We start from the raw sequence: 18,238 nt of genomic DNA on the forward strand, positions 1-18,238 counted from the left end.
AGCTTTTCATGATTTTTTTGCAACATTTGATGCCTGAAATATTGTTTTTAAAATCCACTTGAGTCAAAAGATTTGCTCCCACTGAAGGACCTTTGCGTATTTTTGAAGCGAGATGAGACATGACTTCCAACATCAGAGAGGCCTGATGAAAACATGATGAATTATGATCAATTTAAACCTGCTGCTTTATCAGTCTGAAGGTTTTTTCATCAACATGTTAACAAACATCACCACTGGGTGGCGCCATAGTTGAAACTTTAGAAACTGTTATATAGCTTTTTATCCAGGCAATAGATTTGTTTTTATAATTTTCAGAACCTTTGAAAGCGGTTCGCTACTGAACACAGTGTCTGGGTGCTTTACAGTCTAGTTTAAATCCGCGGTGGAAGAAGTACTCACATTGTTTACTGAAGTAAAAGTACCAACACAACAATGTAAAAATACTCTATGACAAGCAAAGGTCTTCATTCAAAATCCTACTTAATCCTTTCCTTATCCTAGTAAAAGTATTATAACAAAATGTACTTAGAAGAATCAAAAGTACAAGTTCTGCAGAGCGACACATTATTTACATTACATTATCATTGCAGTAACATTTTATACCAGGAAACCATGAATGGCATGACAGTAATAATAACTTATTCAACTAACCAAAGGACCCTGCAAACCCCACAGCACTGTGTGTGTGTGTGTGTGTGTGTGTGTGTGTGTGTGTGTGTGTGTGTGGTATGCTAAAGCTAAACAGATTAGTGAACCGTTTCTGGGCAGCAGACTACAATAGGCGCTGTGACTAAGACTCGACCTGCTTTCTTTCACATTCACATGTCTTATTAGACAGATTCACGACTGTTTCCTGTTTCATGTCCAATAACTGTCCTGCACAGACAGGCAGGGACACGCTGCTCTGGATCAAGGTTGTCAGCTACCTTGCCCTTCTCGTCAGGAAGGCCCATGTAGGTGTCCCAGATCTGGAAGCCATAGCGGAGCTCTGGGAAACGCGCTTCTTGGACTTTCACCCCGAGGTCGGCCTCCAGACGCTCCACCACCTGAAGAACATCGCGTGAGGATTTTAATTAACCTTCCTGATACGCCCGGTTCTGCAGAAGTGATTTGACCAATGGATTCAACGCACCTTCCTCTGAATCTCCATGAGCTCTTTGCTGACGGGGTACGTCACAGTAGAGCCGCCATCGTGAGGGATGGTGAAGAACCGCAGCTTCTTTAAGTCAACCTTCGTGTTTAAAGACAACCTGTGTAAACATGTGGAAGCAAATACTGCAAATTAGACACACATTAGCGGACAAAGGCCATTGTTTGGTTTTGATTTTTACAACAAGCTTTGCAAGAAAACCTCCTAGAAAAAATAACGCTTAGAAAGTATCTGAATGTTTATAAAGTAAGCTGGTTTTGGAAAAAACACACTCATTCAGCTCTTACATGTGAGCTTTGGGTCCTGCCATGATACTGAGCATGGGCAGCAGGTCCTCAGCGTAGCGGCACATGGGACCATTGCTGATGTACTCCTTGTGTCTGCCGGAGCAAGGAGGGTACTGGTTCTCAAAGGACACGACACCTGCAGACACACATCACAGTAACTCATTTTTGTGGGCCCTTGCCGGCAGCAGAAACAATAAGAACACTGACATATTATCACCTTTTAAGTTGATGTGGCAAACTTGTTAGCAAACAGTGGCTTGTTTACACATCCAGCACTTAAGGAGAAACATTAGCATTCATTTGTAGTGATTTCCACCTGATATATTTAATCTCTTTTAGCTCTGTTTCTGGTCTCAGCTAGTCGCTAACTGTGTCTGTCTGCTGTTTGGTGCTAAACATATTGTGAACAGTGTGTTTTTAGAGCTTTCTCACTAAAAACAGCTGAAAAAGATGCCATGAGAGTGAACCAAGCTAAACAATGACTTGAAACTCACAAAAAAAAAAAAGCTCTGTGAATGAGGGCTGCAGATTCAAGTGATAATTTGGGTTCATCACTACCAGCGACCCCTTTTACATTGTCATTTAATATAACGGATACTGCAGCAGCACACTGAATAAGGACGGGCTGCATTAATACATATTTAACATGTAGTTTCTCTTACCGGGGGTGGTTTTATGGCCGAATATACCGTTGAAGAAACAGGGCATACGGATGCTGCCGCCGATGTCTGAGCCCACGCCGATGACTGCGCCTGCTCCTCCCAGTATACTGCCCTCCCCACCTGAGGCCGGCAGGTAAGCAGAGAGAGAGAGGAGAGATAAGCTGGCAGTCCTGCTTTATCCACAGTCTTGTTTAATAATACTACACTACTACTACAACATTAACATTAACTGCAACAATTATTCAATATTCAATTTTCCAGAACACCTAATAAATTAAGTTATATACTATAAAATAGCTTTTCTTATCATGGCTCTTAGTAGTGGAGTCCTCGACAACAACAAGTCTTTATATTATGTCTTGTTAATGTTTTGTTTATCACCTCAGAGACCTTATACTTCCAAAATACACCGAGCTCTTGTTTCTTTAGGGTCTGAATGCACTTACAGTAAATCCCTATGGACAACAGCATTTGCCAAATAAAAGTACTGTAAGGTAATGAGAAGGCAAGGCCTATATTTTGAGGTATGATCAGTTGAGAAACACAAAGTTCCATCTATAACTCAAGAGTCTTCAACCATGTTTGCACATAATGAATTAAAAACAAATAACAGCTTTAAAAGAGTACTTTAGCATAGCACCCCTATAACGTTGTCAGACTCATAATGGACAGGATCAAAATTGGTGCACTCATTCTTCTTCCTTCAGTTGGAGATTTGGGTGTGTCATGCTAGTAGCTGCTAATGTAGCCTCGAGCTGCTAGCCTCAAACAGAGGTGAGGAGCGGGCTGCAGAGGTCTGGTGAGCTCACTTCTTTCTAACTCCACACAAACAGATTCTTTTTAATTTTCAAACTTGTAGTCTTCAAGTGACATCATTTGAGGCAGTTTAACAAACTTTGTGCAGCTCTCTCTGGAGCCACAAAAGACTTTATACAACTTGTTTCCACATATGTAGTAGTACTCCCCTTCCCCTTTAAGAGTTTCCCTTCCAGGGACCAGGGCCAGAGCCTCTGTGTTTGTGCGTCTGCAGTGTAATATGATTATCGGGGCTATTCCAGGAGACAAAGAGACTGACTCCAACAATAAGCTGGTCTCAATAAATGCTTCTTGGCTCTGAACCTCAAGTCAACAACAGCGTCTGACTCCCTGCCTGAAAGAGAGGTCGACTCGAGGTTAAACCGAGAGCTGCTGACCTGAACTTCCTCCTGGTATCCTCTCCAGGTCGTACGGGTTGTTGGTGATGCCGTGGAGGTGGTTGTGGGACCACATACACATCTCACTGGTGTTGGTGACGCCCAGCGGGATGGCCCCCGCTCTCTTCAACAGGGCCACCGCTGGAGCGTCGACGGTGGCCGTGACTCCTCGCCTGGACATCAAACCTACAGTGTAGGGCATGCCTGCAAGACGCAAATGTGTCAGATGCTCAACTGCAGCGTGGAGTAAACCCCAAACAAAAACACTGACTAATTTCACAAACATTATTTGCTGGAAATGCTTTTTTTTGAGTGTGTTTTCATCACACAACATGATGTATTCAGAAAAAAGTTACACTAAACTGTGAATGGGTGAGTGGATATCTGTTACCAGTATCAAATGTTGACTCAAATTCTGGTTATTTGATGTATGTAGTCAAAGTAAAGTGCCTGGTTTCAAGTGACCGACAGGATATTCGATGTCTGGAATTTACCCTGGAGGGCATAGCACTCTTTGACAGAGAGCGGGACTCCCAGTAAAGGTAGTCGGTCCTCCAGCACCTCCTCTCCTCCCGTTTCCTCCTCAATCAGCTTGTCGACCTGGGCCGCCTCCTGGAGGGCAGCATCGAACCTGGACGGAGAGAGAGACAAATTGTTTAAATGTAAATATGGCAGAATTCAAGTGTTGCCATGACAGTTATAACTCTTTATATAATTAATTTCATTTTTCTGTCATCTTTGATACGAGTACATTTTGTACAAGTTAAAAAGGAAAATGACAGCATTAAAAGAAACAATAACTTTGCTCCAAACACCCACAAGGAGGAATAATTATTAATAAAAAGACATGGGAGCACAATAGGGCTGCAGTTAACGATTATTTTCTTTATAAATTAATCTGCCAATTCTTTTCTTGTTAAAACGATTTTTTTGTCTACAAAATGTCAGAAAATTGTGAAAAATGCGTATTATAATTTCCAACAGCCCAATGTAACATCTTTAAATGTCTTGTTTTGTTTGACCAACAGCCCAAAACCCAAAAATATTAGGTTTGCTATCATGTACAACAAAGAAATGCATCAAATCCTCACATTTGAGAAGCCAGAGCCAGAAAATATTTGCTTTAAAATATGAGTAAAACGATTAATTGATTCAACATAAATATAAAAAGACAAAAGTAAAAGTATCAGGTAAGGAGGAATGATTCTTTCTTGCCGGTCTTTTACAACAGCGTTCAGAAGAGGGTTGACTTCCTGGATCCTGTCAATGTAAGCCTGCACCACCTCCACACTTGACACCTGCAGAAACACAACATTTAGACTATAAATATGAGTGTTCGGACTAGTTACACACAACAGAAAAAGTAAAACCGCCAGAAGTGGAAAAAAAAAAGTACACTTCATTCCTCCAGGTGACATATTAAACAGGTTTGTCCTAAAGATGGAGGGAGAGGAGAAAAAATGCATTCTTTCGTAAATGTGTAAATGTATTGATATCCTTTAAGTTTTTATGTTCCACTGCTAACATAACAGTGGGCGTGGACATAAAGCAGAGCAGCAACTATTTAGAGCAGCAGTTATTTTCATTATAGATGAATGTGCTGTTTTCTCAGTTATCCTGTTAACCAATCTGTTTATAATAACATGTAAGAAATAGTAAAAGAAAACCTGAAGATATCCACATTTCGCAAGCTGAGACTTGACTAATAATCTCTTTTCAAAATTGTTCACTAATTGATTAATCGACCAGTTGTTTCAGCTCTACATAAAAGCAACACTTGCACAATATGCTGCAATCCAATAGCCCTACAATGAATACACGACTTGTGAAGCTTATGGTTATGAACTTGCAGTGTTTAATGGTGTTTCTCCCCCTCTCCAATATACTGTGGATTCTTCACAACATAATGCAGTCAAAACCGCACAAAGTCCAACCTGTCTCAATAAGATGAAGATCGCATGCCTCACAAAAAGGCTGCAGGGCTATAGCAGAGCAGCTGCTTCTCTACTGTCCACTTTATGTTGTGTATACTGATAAGAAGCCCGGGTGTGTGCTGTGTTGTTATTCCACAGGTGTTACTGTCTTATTTCTAAAGGTTTATAGACTTAATAAATAAAATAAAACTGCAGGGAAAAGTTCATTAGAGAGTGGACCAGATATTGAGATGATATTGAGAAACATGCTACGTGGATGTAAGACTTCACACTTCACTGAAAAGCCAGATTTAAAGCCAAACAGCTTATGTAACTTTTGTGAGTCTAAACAACCATTAACCAACATTAGTTAAGTAGAAGTGACTATTTGTTGGTCTGAAGCCACTAAAACACGCTTGTCTGTCCAGCCGCAGTCCTCACTCGGTTTCCCCGGGTACACACCTCTTTCCGTCGGATCTTCTTGGCGAGCTGCGTCGCTGACACGAGCAGCAGAGGTTTGCGGACGGGCGGGAGCTTCTTCCCGGACATAACGGATCTCCGGGGCGAGAACAGCCGAAACAGCACAAAGAGGACTCCCATGACCGCTTTGAAGAGCCATACCTGGGCCTTTTCCAGACGGCTCAGTGCCATGTTTCCACCGCGGAGGGAGGAAGGACGGTCAACGATTGTTCGGCTGCGGTCACGCCGACGATGTCGCCAACACTACCGGACACCTCCTAGCATGCAGCGGCTGGAGGATATATATATATATATACCAGCTAGTTAAGCTAGCACAGGTTAGTGAGCGTGAGGCTAGAACCGGAAATTTACCTTCAAAATAAAACCATTAAATGGGCTTCATATAGCAACATTGTAGATTAGTTTCAGCTTTATAGTTATTGCCTGTGGTGGAATATAACTGAGTACATTTACTCTTTGTACTGTACTTAAGTAGAAATTGGGGGTACTTGTACCTTACTTGACTTTTTAACCCTTTCCTAATTTCAGTGGTAAATATTGTACATTGTATTCCAATAACTAACATATATCTATCTATTTATGTATTTAGTTATTGGTCAAACTACTATTCCCAGGGTCAAGAATGAACTTTCAAGGTGAATCTAAAATTGCAAACAATAGCAAGACAATGTATGCAATGCGAGTCTTATTTCGAAATGATGACCGGAATACATATGATTTATTCTGGATAACTTGACAGTGACCTATATCGGCCCCAGGGATGAAAGGTAAAGTTTAACCTGGGAATTTAACATAAATGTGGTTGCGTAAATAGCTCTATTGTGCGTGTTAAACTGGTATTTGAATTGTAAATTTAGAGATAGCATTAAAACCTTTTATTATCAAACGATGAAACGGCAAATTCAACGTGACTAACTTTTGCCTTCACACAGGCCAGAAATGAGACATTATATTAGAGTTAAATACTTGAATCCATTTATACTTCCTATTTTTAGTTTATTCAGATGAATAGTATTAAGATATAATCAGCAAACAAATTATGATGTATTTTTATAGGTTAAGATCAGATCAGGTGATCAGACTGATCACTGCAGGATAATTAACATTAGCTCTACCTTTACATGCTGCAACATTGAAATTTAACATTAATGCTTCAATAATTATAATCCAATAACATAATATACATTATTCTGAAATGGGCCATTTTGTATTTGACTCTAAAATAATATCCGGATGAAGTAACTGTCTGTCAACGCTAGAGGGCAGCATTGCTAAAGACTTTAATTCCTCATTGAACATACAGAACACGTAAACCGCCTCTGCAATGCAGGTCAGTGGGTTAAAGGAGAATCCATACTGTCTGTTACAGTCAGCTCATACTGCACCACCAACACAACCATCACACTGAGAGGAACAGGTTTTACACCATGCATTCAGTGGCTCCACACAGACTTTATAAATTATGGTTTTAACCTTGAAAGATGGCTAGACAGACTTATAATTAGCTTATTAACCTTTTGAAAGCATGGCTAGTGAACTTATGAGGCCTTTGAACATCTTATCTGCATGTGCTCATCTCTGCTCTGCTTCATTTCTCTTTTTTCCTGTGACAACAAAATAAATACAAATAAATAATTAAAGATTCAGCTTGGTTAAAAATCAGTGGTGCCATGTAATTAAGTGCATTTACTAAAGTTCTGTACTTAACTACAAATCTGAGGTACTTGTACTTTACTTGAATATTAATAATATATAGAGCAATATATATAAAAAGGACTGTTTTTCTGCATAACAAATACTTTTACTTTTGATACTTGAAGTTCATTTTGCTGATAATACTTCTGCCCTGTTGTACTGATATTTTTACTTTAGTAAAATAATTGAAATTAACTCTTTAACCACGTATGATACTTGCATCAGCCTAACTTGCATATATTGGACTTTTTTCAGTGTATTTGTTGGCTGAAACTATATACTTTTAGGTTAAAACTAACATCTACAAGAGCATCATAACACTATATGTTGAGTTAAGTGATCAATATGTAATCTGATTTATTTTGATAAGAGCAGCTTGATGGTGTATTTATGTTAAATAATAGCTCCTGTAGCTCTGATAAATGTTTTCACTAATGAGAGGGGGTCTGTGCATCTGTCATCCTAGTTGAAAACGTCATATTAGAGCGTGACTGTGTGAATAAAAGAAATGGAAAATCAATAAGATCCACAGAATGGCAGCATACCTACTGCTGAGCTATTTATTGATCCTCTTATTTCAGGAGGGACCTCATTTCACAGCCCGTTTTGAGATTCAGAGCTGATGCTCGGAGGCAGGAAATTTTACTCCACTTAGATTCTGACAACGGAAGGACGTGGATGTTTTGCACTCTTAAGGGTTACACACTGAAATGCTGCAACCTTTTGCACACAGACGTTGACCTACAACCTGTTAACCCATTAACACACAGTTGAGAGGCAATACCTTATCTGTAGTCAATAAACCACATTTTCTGTTGACAAAATGAAGTGACGGGCACAGAATTAAAAGGTAAATACTCCTCGGAGGGGTACGCCCAGTCCAAAAAACATAACACAAACATGTCACGATCCCAACCGAGTGGAGAAAAACAGATCATTCCTTACCTGTAAGATGAATCCCGAGGCTCAGAAAACTACCAGGCATGTAGAAACAAGAGGGGAAACCAGGGAAAACACATATTTGACATTGTTTGTATCCCTTTTTGAAGCTGCAGGAGAAATGCTGCTGTCTGGGAAAGTGCATAAAGCAAATGTAACTGCAGTTAACGGCCCATTATTTTGAGATCATGAAGTGTCCATTGTGTTTTATGGGAACCTTAAAGCCTTTGTGAATGCAGGCCTTCGGGGTAAAATGATACAGGGTCAGTGAACAACAGAGGACGGCTTTGGGCACTTTTGTATTGATTTCCATCTTCTTTCCTGTCTCTGTTACAGGATACACGCCACATGCCATCCACCTATTGCTCATTATTTTGACTCTCACATTGTAGAAAAAAACTCTGGTTCTTTCATAAATTGTGACTGACAATCTAACACACTCCCTGGAAACACCCAAATGGATCACATATAGTATTATCCAGACATCTAATTTTCCTAATGAGATAACAGAAAAAAAACCCGTCTGATCTCTGAGTAGACAGTAATTTACTTTACTGTTCCCACTTCACTCTGATCCACTTTCCTGCACCTCCAATCCGCCCTGGAGACCAATGTAGGCTGATATGTCGGCCCCTTGGGGTTAAAAAGCTGACTGTGTGTGTCTTTGTGTGCCTAAGTGACCATTTTCATTACTTAAAATATAGCATTCAATGTTTTACCCAGATTGTTCTTCACAGGGTGGAAAAGGTATTTAAAACATAAAGAGATTTTCCACTAAAATAACAAGTGATTTGTTTTTTTAGGTTCCTTAGCTGCTTAGTAATGCAAGCTGACTCACATCCACTGTTTGAGACTAGATTAAAACTGCCTTTAAATCATTATTAAATCTAACAAGAATCACCACCAAATTACTGGAGAAAATGTGCAAAGAAAGTAACATATTATTTCTCTGTATTAAACAAGTAAAATCAAACTCGATCTGCCTGAAATCACAATCATCCTCAAAATGTTGCCAGGAAGTACATACATGACAGAAACCAGCTGTCTAGGTGTAATAATGTTGGAGAAGCACAAAAAATGTTTAGCAAACACGATTATCTTTGTGTATATTTCAATAGAGTATTTGCCGTGTTAGTAATCAGTCTTTTATTGACTTCAGGATGTGAGAGTTGAGGACCATTTATGTGTCAGAGCAGTAATTCAATTATTACTGTCTGCACACCTTATTATTGTGTAATTAAAGATATACATATTATCATATTATTATCTTACAGAGTAAGAACAAAAGAACAGTGTAAAATTCATAATCCAGCCCGCCCCCTGTAAATGCAGAGTGAGCACATCTACAGTTATAGTACAGATATCACCACATGTCAATGAAATCAATAAATATATATATAAACAAAAACAGGCAATGCAGTCTTCAATTAAATTAGTTTATTAAATTAATTTACTTTTCAATGTACAGATTGGATAACAAAATATAAATATCAAAATATATTCGCGCACCCTTTTGAGTTGAGATTATTTTGTTTCTGGTAATGGAATTCAGTTCAAATCAATTGTATTTATATAGGGCCGAATTGTAGCAGAAGTTATGTCAGGGCACGTTTCATAGAGAACCCAACAGTTCCCACCATGAGCCCGCTCTTGGTTGGGGCGGAAAAAACTGCCTTTTAACAGGCAGAAACCTTGAACAGAACTGGACTCCAGGTGGGCGGTCATCTGCCTTGACCGGTTGGGGTGGGGGGGGCTGTGAGGGGGGCTGTGAGGGGGGGGGTGGAGGGGGGGTTGGGGGGGGGTCTCTCTGCTCTCTTTTCCTGTTTGTGTACTCGCAGCCTTCTGGATCCCCTGGAGAGTTTTCAGGGACTTGTTGGGGCGACCTGACGAGCCTGATTTCTTGTGTCGGAGATTTGTTGACGTTTGTTAAAGGACGTGTCCTGATCAAAGATGACTCCACACGGTGAAGTTTCCGTACGGTGGCAGTGGACGCCAGGGCAACTATGTCTTAAGCCCCCCCCCACTTCATGTTTTTTTTTTGTATGTTTGTTTTTGTTTTCTTCTTTCTTCTTCTTTCCTCTTCTTTCCTCTTGAATGTTGGCCTGGCACGTTCTTCTCCATCTTCTTGAGACAGAATAGGTTTGTTGACGTTTGTTAAAGGACGTGTCCTGATCAAAGATGACTCCACACGGTGAAGTTTCCGTACGGTGGCAGTGGAGGACAGGGCAACTATATCTTAAGACCCCCCCCCCCCCCACCACCACTTAATGTTTGTTTTTGTTTGTTTTTGTTTTCTGTGTTTTTTTTTTTTTTTTCTCCCCCCTCACTTAATGTTTTTTTATTTTCTTCTTTCCTCTTCTTTCCTCTTGGCACTATATGTTAAGACACCCCCCCCCCCCGCCACCACTTAATGTTTTTTGTTTGTTTGTTTGTTTTTGTTTTCTTTGGTTTTGTTTTTTTTTCTCCCCCCTCACTTAATGTTTTTTGTTTGTTTGTTTTTGTTTTCTTCTTTCTTCTTCTCTCCTCTCCTCTTGACTTGTTGGGGTGACCTGGCACTATATCTTAAGAACCCCCCCCCCCGGAGAGCAAACCAGATTGTTTTCTTTTGTTTTGGTGTTTGTTTGTTCTTTCGTCTTTCTTCGTGACTTGTTGGGGCGACCCGACGACTTCTTCTTGAGAGAGACAGGATAGGTTTCTTGAAGTCTGTCAAAGGACGTGTCCTGATCAAAAGATTTCTTACAGTGGCATTGGAGCCCCCACCCCACTTAATGTTTTTGTTGTTGTTGTTTTTTAAATTGTTTTTTTTTGTTGTTGTTATTTTTTTCTTTGCTCTTGCCTCAGGACTCATCTACTGCTGAATGGCAAACAACACACACATGTATAAGTGTACATATATGTATGTATGCGTATAAACGATACGACATACTTACTTCCACAACCATCATCTTCTTCCCTCGTCTATGGGGAAGAAGATGTGTGGTGTGTCTACCTGCGTTTTTTTGGCCACAGATGGAGCTCCTTCCTGCCTCTCGTAGAACAGCAGGTATGCCGTTCGCTGCCGCAGGTGACAGACGGAAGAGCCGGTTGTCTCGCTCACTTTGTCGTCATTGTACGTGAGCCAGCGTTCTGTCACGTCCCCTGATGTCTGCTCTCTGTAAGCACCGTCACAGATGTAATGGCCTGAGAGGAGAGGACACATTTTTTTAAGGGTACACATCCAAAGGAAGCCGTCAATTCTTAAAACTTGAAAATCATTTTCAAACAGGTGAAGCTACCAAACGCCACCAAACACTTACCAGAGTGAGCTGTGGAGCCCAAATGGCTGACGATGCTAACTAACGAGTAGCGAGTTGATGCCTAGAAAAGAACAATTCAATTTGACAGCAGGTCCTGTATACATATTTGACAGATTTTCTGTAAATCGTTGTTCTAGGATCAGTTTCTATCCAGCAAATAAAGCTGTTAAGACAGGACAAGTCATCTTTACCTCATCAGTGATGATGCCTTCAGGTTTCACCAGAAGCTCCCTTGTTAAAACGATGGGGATGGCAATTTTCTCTAGGTCGAAGGATGGAGTGAATCTGAATCTTTTGAGCTGGAGAATCAGTACACTGTGGACAGAAAAGAGGTACAGGAGTGAGAGATGAGTGAGAGATGAAGAGGGCCAGATCACAAGTTGACAGAAAGAAGGAAAGTGTTCAGGCTGAACTGCGGATGATATTACATACTTTGGCAATGTCAAGAATGACCACTGCTGTGACGACTCCTTGGAATCACACTCGCATCTATACTCAAGCTGGCTCTCCTGCAAGCAGGGAACAGGAGTAAGAAGCAGGTTTTAGTTTTTCTTTTCATGGATGATGAATGACATTTTCAAACAAACACACAACATGTGGGTGGAGTGTTTGTGTGTGTAGTATGTAATGAAATCACATTAAACTCAGAGTAAATGAGCAGATGTGCCACTTACTTTTATGTACTCCTGCAGACTCTGGCTCACAGAGCCCCCAGGCACCAGGTCCAGGGATAGGTTGAGGAAATCCTCCACCCTCGGGGAATGCATACCACATCTGCAGAATAAAGGGACAACTGGTGTTACAACACGGCTACAGATTTCACAGTAAGTGTAAAAAAGTAAGTGGCTGTGCATTCATACCCTCTGCAGGTCCTGGTGCTCAACATCTGGAAGGCAATGTGAGCATCGATAGGGCAAGTGTATCTGATGCCCATGTCCACTGCTGCCGTCTGCAGGCCGGCGGACGGAGACCTCAGCATGTCCAGCACACAGCTGAGGAACTCATGGGCGTCCTGCACAGAAACATACAGAACAAAGATGTTCAGAAAAAGACGTTCGTAAAGATGTGTGTGGTGCTATGTTGTGTATTGTAAACATAAAGCATACTAACTTTCTGACTATTGTCCTTAAACTCTGAGTTATACTCAGCAACTGTGTTTTTAAAGGCAGCCAGGACACTTTTTTTCTCCTTCTTGTTGTCAGAGAAGTGACAGACGCCAACCTCCACAAACCCTCTGGGAAGAGCAAAGATGAAGAGGAAAGGACAGAAGACAGTTTTTTTGTTTTTGTTACTTCTTGTTAATCTGCAAATTTAGCGGAGAAAGAGTGATCTGTGTGTGAGTGTGTGTGTGTGTGTGTGTGTGTGTGTGTGTGTGTGTGCGTGTGTGTGGAGGTGCTGTACCTGATGAGTCGACATTCGGAGTGAGAACTCCACACCTCCTGCTGGTTGTGGACCTCCTGAACGAAATGAGTCAGTGTCAGGAGGCCTTGCAGAGTGGAGTTCATGTAGCAGGTCTGCGCCAGGTTGGGGAACCTTAAACACAACAAAGACAGGGGACCAAACTCAGACTGGAGCTCGTTTTCTTCACAGTGTGCGTGTTTCAGCTGTATTTCAGGGGTGAAGATTGATATATCTAAACCTGGAACAACGTTATATACAAGCAAGTATAAAAACAACACATGAGCGTTCAGTGTGTGTATATGAGTCTGTTTGCAGGTACATACCCGAGGCAGACTAGCTCCTCTCTGGAGAGGTGTTTTCTGGTGGCTGGTGTACGCGACTCTGAGACGTGGGCATATATATTCGCCCGCAGATCGATGTCGATGGATTCGACCTGACTCCCACCATGACCGATTGGGGTCGGCTGCCTTGGCCTTGGTTCATCAGTGGGGATCACACTTGAGCTGCCATCTGATTTGTCTTTGGACGGCTCGACCTCTACTGTCTCAAGTGGATGGCTTCTCTCGGCTCCTTGGTCGGTCACAACTGGAGACGCGACCTTGTGTTTCTGTTGAGTGTCAGTACAAAAAAAACACTTACAGCAAAATCATATTCACATAATATGCAGAATCCGCATGTTAGCATTTTAGCAGTTTAGTCAGCTGGTAACACTAGCAACATTCAGCTCTGTAGAACATACTTTGCGGCGAGAGAGAAGCCACCGACGCCACCACGGTTTCTTTTTCTTTTTAGTCTCAGTTGCAGCCGAGACAGGAGTAGAGACTGGGGTGGAGACTGTGGTGGAAACTGGGGTAGAGACTGGAGTGGAGACTGGGGTAGAGACTGGAGTGGAGACTGGAGTGGGTGAAGCCTCCTGGACACCGGCGTCTTTGTCAGATTCTTTGATGACGTTGACGCTGGAGATAAAGGGAAACACAGATGGTTATTCTACTGTACGGTCCCGAGGGGCAAACAATATAAAAGGAACACCAATATAATGTGTTCAGTCAGCCAAAATAGAAACAGACAGTAAAGAGATGTCATACCTCTTTTCTGTGGCAGAAGGTGGCAGGGTTGTGACTTCTGCCACATCTTCTTTCACTGGCGTCTTTTTGGTTTTCTGTTGGGTATAAAATCATAAACCCAGAAAATACAGCTGAGACAGGCACGAATTATTGCACCATTTTGGTCAGTGGTTATTATATGTTATTGTAATTGTAATATTCAGCTCTGATAAACATACATTCTTACGGAGCCACCTACGCCACCAGGAAGCCTTCTTAGCTTTATTCCCTGGAGCCTCAGTTGGAGCTGTGAGGACTGTGATGGCTGAGGTAGACGTAGAGTCAGGGACCACAGTTTTTTCTTTTGGGTCTTCCTCTACATTGACACTGGAAATAAAGAGAAAATACAGATGATAATTCAACTGTGTACTCGAGTCAAAATGATTGCTAAAAGTCAATCAGAATTGGATTGACTCTCCTGGTGGTTTCAGGAAAGACATAATCACTGTCCTTTTACAAGTGACATATTCAGAAAAACATTAAGACAATTATGACAAAGTGTGAGTGTGTATCTATGTTACCAAACAAATTGAATAAAACACCACACAAGATACCATAAAGAGCAGATTATATAATTATGAGACATCTTACTTCTTCTGTGGGCTGGAGCTTTTCGTGTCTCCAACTTCCACATCAGTTTGACTTTTATTCTGTTTAAAACATATAAAAGCATACGTGATTAAATACGACAGATTCATAATCGGCTGCTTCACACAGAAATATCAACAACAAAAAACATTGAGAAATTCAGAATTCACAATCCCAATTGTAGTTTTAGTTTAGTTTACACGACAGAAAATCAAGTGTATACCTTAAGTCGTCTGCGAAGGTAGCGAAACATCTTTGTAGTGACTGTAATTTGCTCAGTAAGACGGAAACTTTGCAAAATTTTCAGTATCTGGCTGTGATATCGAAGGTCGGTTTGCAAATCTCAGTGCAAATTATGTTATGACCCTACAGACTTTAGAATGATATTACATTGACATCATAGTCTTTGGAATTCTTTGGGAACACCGGAATTTGAATAAATTAGAATTGTAATAAATTAGAATCAGACCAGTTTGAATGGTTAATAACAATTAACCATTCAAACTTTGTACACAGACAGATATAGATATGATATTTAGGGCAATCAATGTGAATCAAGTTCATGAATTTGCTACCAACAGCAGATTTTGGTTGTTTTTGATGTTCCAAAAGCAGTTCTTAGATAATATCCAGACAATACAAAAAAAAAAAATAATGTGATGACTTGGCTACTAGATCAGTTAAATATGTTAGATCCACTCTGAACTTGAGAGCAGATTTCAAGGTTAATTTAAGCAGTGTAATACTACATGAACATGTGTGTGTGTGTGTGTGTGTGTGTGCGCGCGCATGTGTGATAGTTTTAAATGTAGTGCAGAACAAGAAAAATAAATATGGGTAAAGTTAATTGGTGGTTGGCACATGAGCTTGTTTAATCTTTTTAAGTGAAAATATGAGGTTACTCATGGAGAGACCAGAAGAGCCACTGATTTCTGCTGATGTACTTTCAGTTCACAAGCCCCAAACCTACTGTAAAAGTAGTGTAGTTGTGTACTTCTACCTTCTGAGGGTTAAAATAGTACAAAACAGTAGGACTACTGCCCCATGTAAAAACAAGGGAAAAGTAATTGTCCAAGTTGTATAAAAGGTAAGTATGAACAGCTCAGAGGCCCTGTTTTGCGTGATAATGTGAATGTTCAATTAAAAGACATTTCCATTAATATAAAAATCAACCTGTTTTTAAAGCTTGTGCTCATGACGCAACAGTCCTTGAACAGGGTAAATGATAAAATCATGACTTGCACTTAATGGAACGACTGAGTGCAAAAATCAATCTCTTCCACTTGAACGTTCAACGATCTGATTGTACCTCTTAGTATTTGTGTACTACGGCAAGCAGCAAGGCAGACAGAGAGTACCACAATCTTCAATCCACATCCAGCCAGATCCAGTCCGGAGGTTTGGTTCATGGCTGTTAGCGTGTGGTTTTAGTCGGCTCCGGGTTCCCTCCAGCCTCCAAACGTCTTTTCCAAGTAGAGAGCCACCTCGAGGGTCAGGCGGTCCTGCAGCTTCCCAGCAACGACCTGCAGACCCAGGGGCAGACCTTCCTCACCCAGACCCAGAGGGCACTGGGTGACCGGCAGCCCGAGGATGTTGATTATACCTGGAGGCAGAGAAGAATGGACGTCACGGTTTCATATGTGGAAATAAAAATAAGACTGGAGCACCTTCTGACAACTTTACTGGAGGTTGGGAGATGTCCTGTAACTGGAAATATTACGTATAAAGTTTGATCATTTTAGTGGCGCATTCTCACAGAAGAAGAAAGAGACAGAACTGTGGACAGTTGAGGAGGACTGACCTGTGTAGGCGAAGTCAAGGGGTCTGAAGAGCGGGTGGTGGTGTTTAGGAGCCACTCTGGTGTGCGAGGGGTAAAGAAAGACACCGTCAGTCCCCAGCAGCTCGTCCACTTCCTTCTGCAGCTTCTCCTTCTGATGGATGATGAAGGGTGAGGGTTTGGACACCTGGGTCATCTCCACCAGGGCCAGACCTGAACACGTCACGCACACTCATACTGTTCACAGCTGCAGCTTTAAGACGCCGTCGACCAGAATAACACAGGAAGACTTTAAGCAGCCACAATTACACAAAATGTATTTAATAACCAAAGTTTATTTTGTGTAACTGTGCATATGTTGTTTGATTTCATGCTGGAGACGTCATAACTGCCAATATGAGTATGTACTCATTTTCTTTTATTTTCATTTTACATATCATAGATGATACCTATTTTACAACAAACAACAAATTGTTTTTCTCCAAATATTAAATGTATCTGTTTTTATGTAGTTTGTGATACTGTGCAGTATTGTATGGAGCCCCCAAAGTGTACAATATTGTTATGAAATAGATATTTATATGAATAAATTATGTCAAGTATTTAAAAGAAACAGTTAGTTGGTTGATTCAGAACTGCTTAGCGTTGTTGTTGCTCTAGCTAACAGGAGCTAACTGTCTACATTTGGTAGCAGTTGTTGGGCTTGTTAGAGGCAGGAGGCGTGTGATATTACAAATGAAATGTGTAATTATGAAAACTAGGCAATTAGGAAATAAAATGCAATGAAGACAGTCTTGAAATAATGATGAGAGAGTAAACCTTAATAGCTTCATACAAATGAAAATAAATTATAATCAATATTTTTCCCTCTTACCAATAGCAGCCATGGTATGCTCGGATTTTCCCACCATCCATTTCAGCAGCTCCCACAGAGGCCACACGGGTCGTCCTGGTTCCCCAATCAGCTCAGCAAATGTCTGAGGAGGCTAAGGCAAGAAAACAATTATATTTATTATTTATTTCTAAACAATCACAAATTACACAAGAGTGTGTATATTATATTTGTGGTGACACTAACCTGTGTTAGTGCCTTTACTGTGAGTGTGTTACCTCAACACCAGGTTTTCATTTAAAACAAGTCACTAAGTGATTTATTTATGTCATAAAGTACCTCAAAATAGTAGCGCTCACATAATACACACTGTACACAGCACACAAAATATTAGAGAAGCTTTTCATGATTTTTTTGCAACATTTGATGCCTGAAATAGTTTTTAAAATCCACTTGAGTCAAAAGATTTGCTCCCGCTGAAGGACCTTTGCGTATTTTTGAGGCGAGATGAGACATGACTTCCAACATCAGAGAGGCCTGATGAAAACATGATGAATTATGATCAATTTAAACCTGCTGCTTTATCAGTCTGAAGGTTTTTTCATCAACATGTTAACAAACATCACCACTGGGTGGCGCCATAGTTGAAACTTTAGAAACTGTTATATAGCTTTTTATCCAGGCAATAGATTTGTTTTTATAATTTTCAGAACCTTTGAAAGCGGTTCGCTACTGAACACAGTGTCCGGGTGCTTTACAGTCTAGTTTAAATCCGCGGTGGAAGAAGTACTCACATTGTTTACTGAAGTAAAAGTACCAACACAACAATGTAAAAATACTCTATGACAAGCAAAAGTCTTCATTCAAAATCCTACTTAATCCTTTCCTTATCCTAGTAAAAGTATTATAACAAAATGTACTT

At 40.6% G+C, this 18,238-nt stretch overlaps 3 protein-coding genes and 1 long non-coding RNA gene across 4 annotated transcripts; all 4 read right to left on the reverse strand.

Moving 5' to 3' along the window:
• Window positions 1-926: 926 nt before the first annotated feature.
• LOC139307207 (fatty-acid amide hydrolase 2-A-like) lies at window positions 927-5,856 on the reverse strand (the record flags this gene model as incomplete). The annotated part of the gene is made up of 8 exons (XM_070931066.1): window positions 5,668-5,856; window positions 4,508-4,590; window positions 3,787-3,923; window positions 3,293-3,496; window positions 2,100-2,219; window positions 1,438-1,573; window positions 1,133-1,250; window positions 927-1,046 (listed from the first exon to the last, which is right to left on the reverse strand). Coding segments are annotated over exons 1-8 (1,107 nt in total), but the record flags the coding sequence as incomplete, so codon positions are not given.
• Window positions 5,857-10,742: 4,886 nt separating this feature from the next.
• LOC139307206 (uncharacterized) lies at window positions 10,743-11,920 on the reverse strand. Its single transcript, XR_011599596.1, has 3 exons — window positions 11,807-11,920; window positions 11,616-11,676; window positions 10,743-11,499 (listed from the first exon to the last, which is right to left on the reverse strand). It is a non-coding gene; the product is annotated as an uncharacterized lncRNA (long non-coding RNA).
• Window positions 11,921-12,017: 97 nt separating this feature from the next.
• Window positions 12,018-14,960, reverse strand: LOC139307204 (ubiquitin carboxyl-terminal hydrolase 37-like). Its single transcript, XM_070931064.1, has 12 exons — window positions 14,931-14,960; window positions 14,711-14,769; window positions 14,299-14,446; window positions 14,102-14,175; window positions 13,756-13,972; window positions 13,340-13,623; window positions 13,017-13,148; window positions 12,726-12,849; window positions 12,476-12,627; window positions 12,290-12,389; window positions 12,069-12,124; window positions 12,018-12,027 (listed from the first exon to the last, which is right to left on the reverse strand). Exons 1-12 carry the CDS (start codon window positions 14,958-14,960, stop codon window positions 12,018-12,020), a joined length of 1,386 nt encoding a protein of 461 aa, XP_070787165.1.
• A 1,046-nt stretch (window positions 14,961-16,006) lies between these two features.
• LOC139307205 (fatty-acid amide hydrolase 2-A-like) lies at window positions 16,007-17,470 on the reverse strand (the record flags this gene model as incomplete). Its single annotated transcript, XM_070931065.1, has 3 exons — window positions 16,007-16,310; window positions 16,509-16,697; window positions 17,359-17,470. Coding segments are annotated over 3 exons (477 nt in total), but the record flags the coding sequence as incomplete, so codon positions are not given.
• Between the last annotated feature and the right edge of the window lie 768 nt (window positions 17,471-18,238).

Source organism: Enoplosus armatus, unplaced genomic scaffold, assembly GCF_043641665.1.
Source record: "Enoplosus armatus isolate fEnoArm2 unplaced genomic scaffold, fEnoArm2.hap1 Scaffold_114, whole genome shotgun sequence".
Classification (NCBI taxonomy): domain Eukaryota; kingdom Metazoa; phylum Chordata; class Actinopteri; order Centrarchiformes; family Enoplosidae; genus Enoplosus; species Enoplosus armatus.

What these genes read in the sequence shown, in the direction of transcription:
- LOC139307204 (XM_070931064.1), bottom strand. Translation starts at nt 14,960, where the DNA reads ATGTTTCGCTACCTTCGCAGACGACTTAAG. An exon ending in GTAGGTGGCTCCGTAAGAAT is followed by an intron (nt 14,176 to 14,298) that starts GTATGTTTATCA and finishes TATACCCAACAG; the next exon opens with AAAACCAAAAAGACGCCAGT. An exon ending in TTAAGGACAATAGTCAGAAA is followed by an intron (nt 12,628 to 12,725) that starts GTTAGTATGCTT and finishes GTTTCTGTGCAG; the next exon opens with GACGCCCATGAGTTCCTCAG.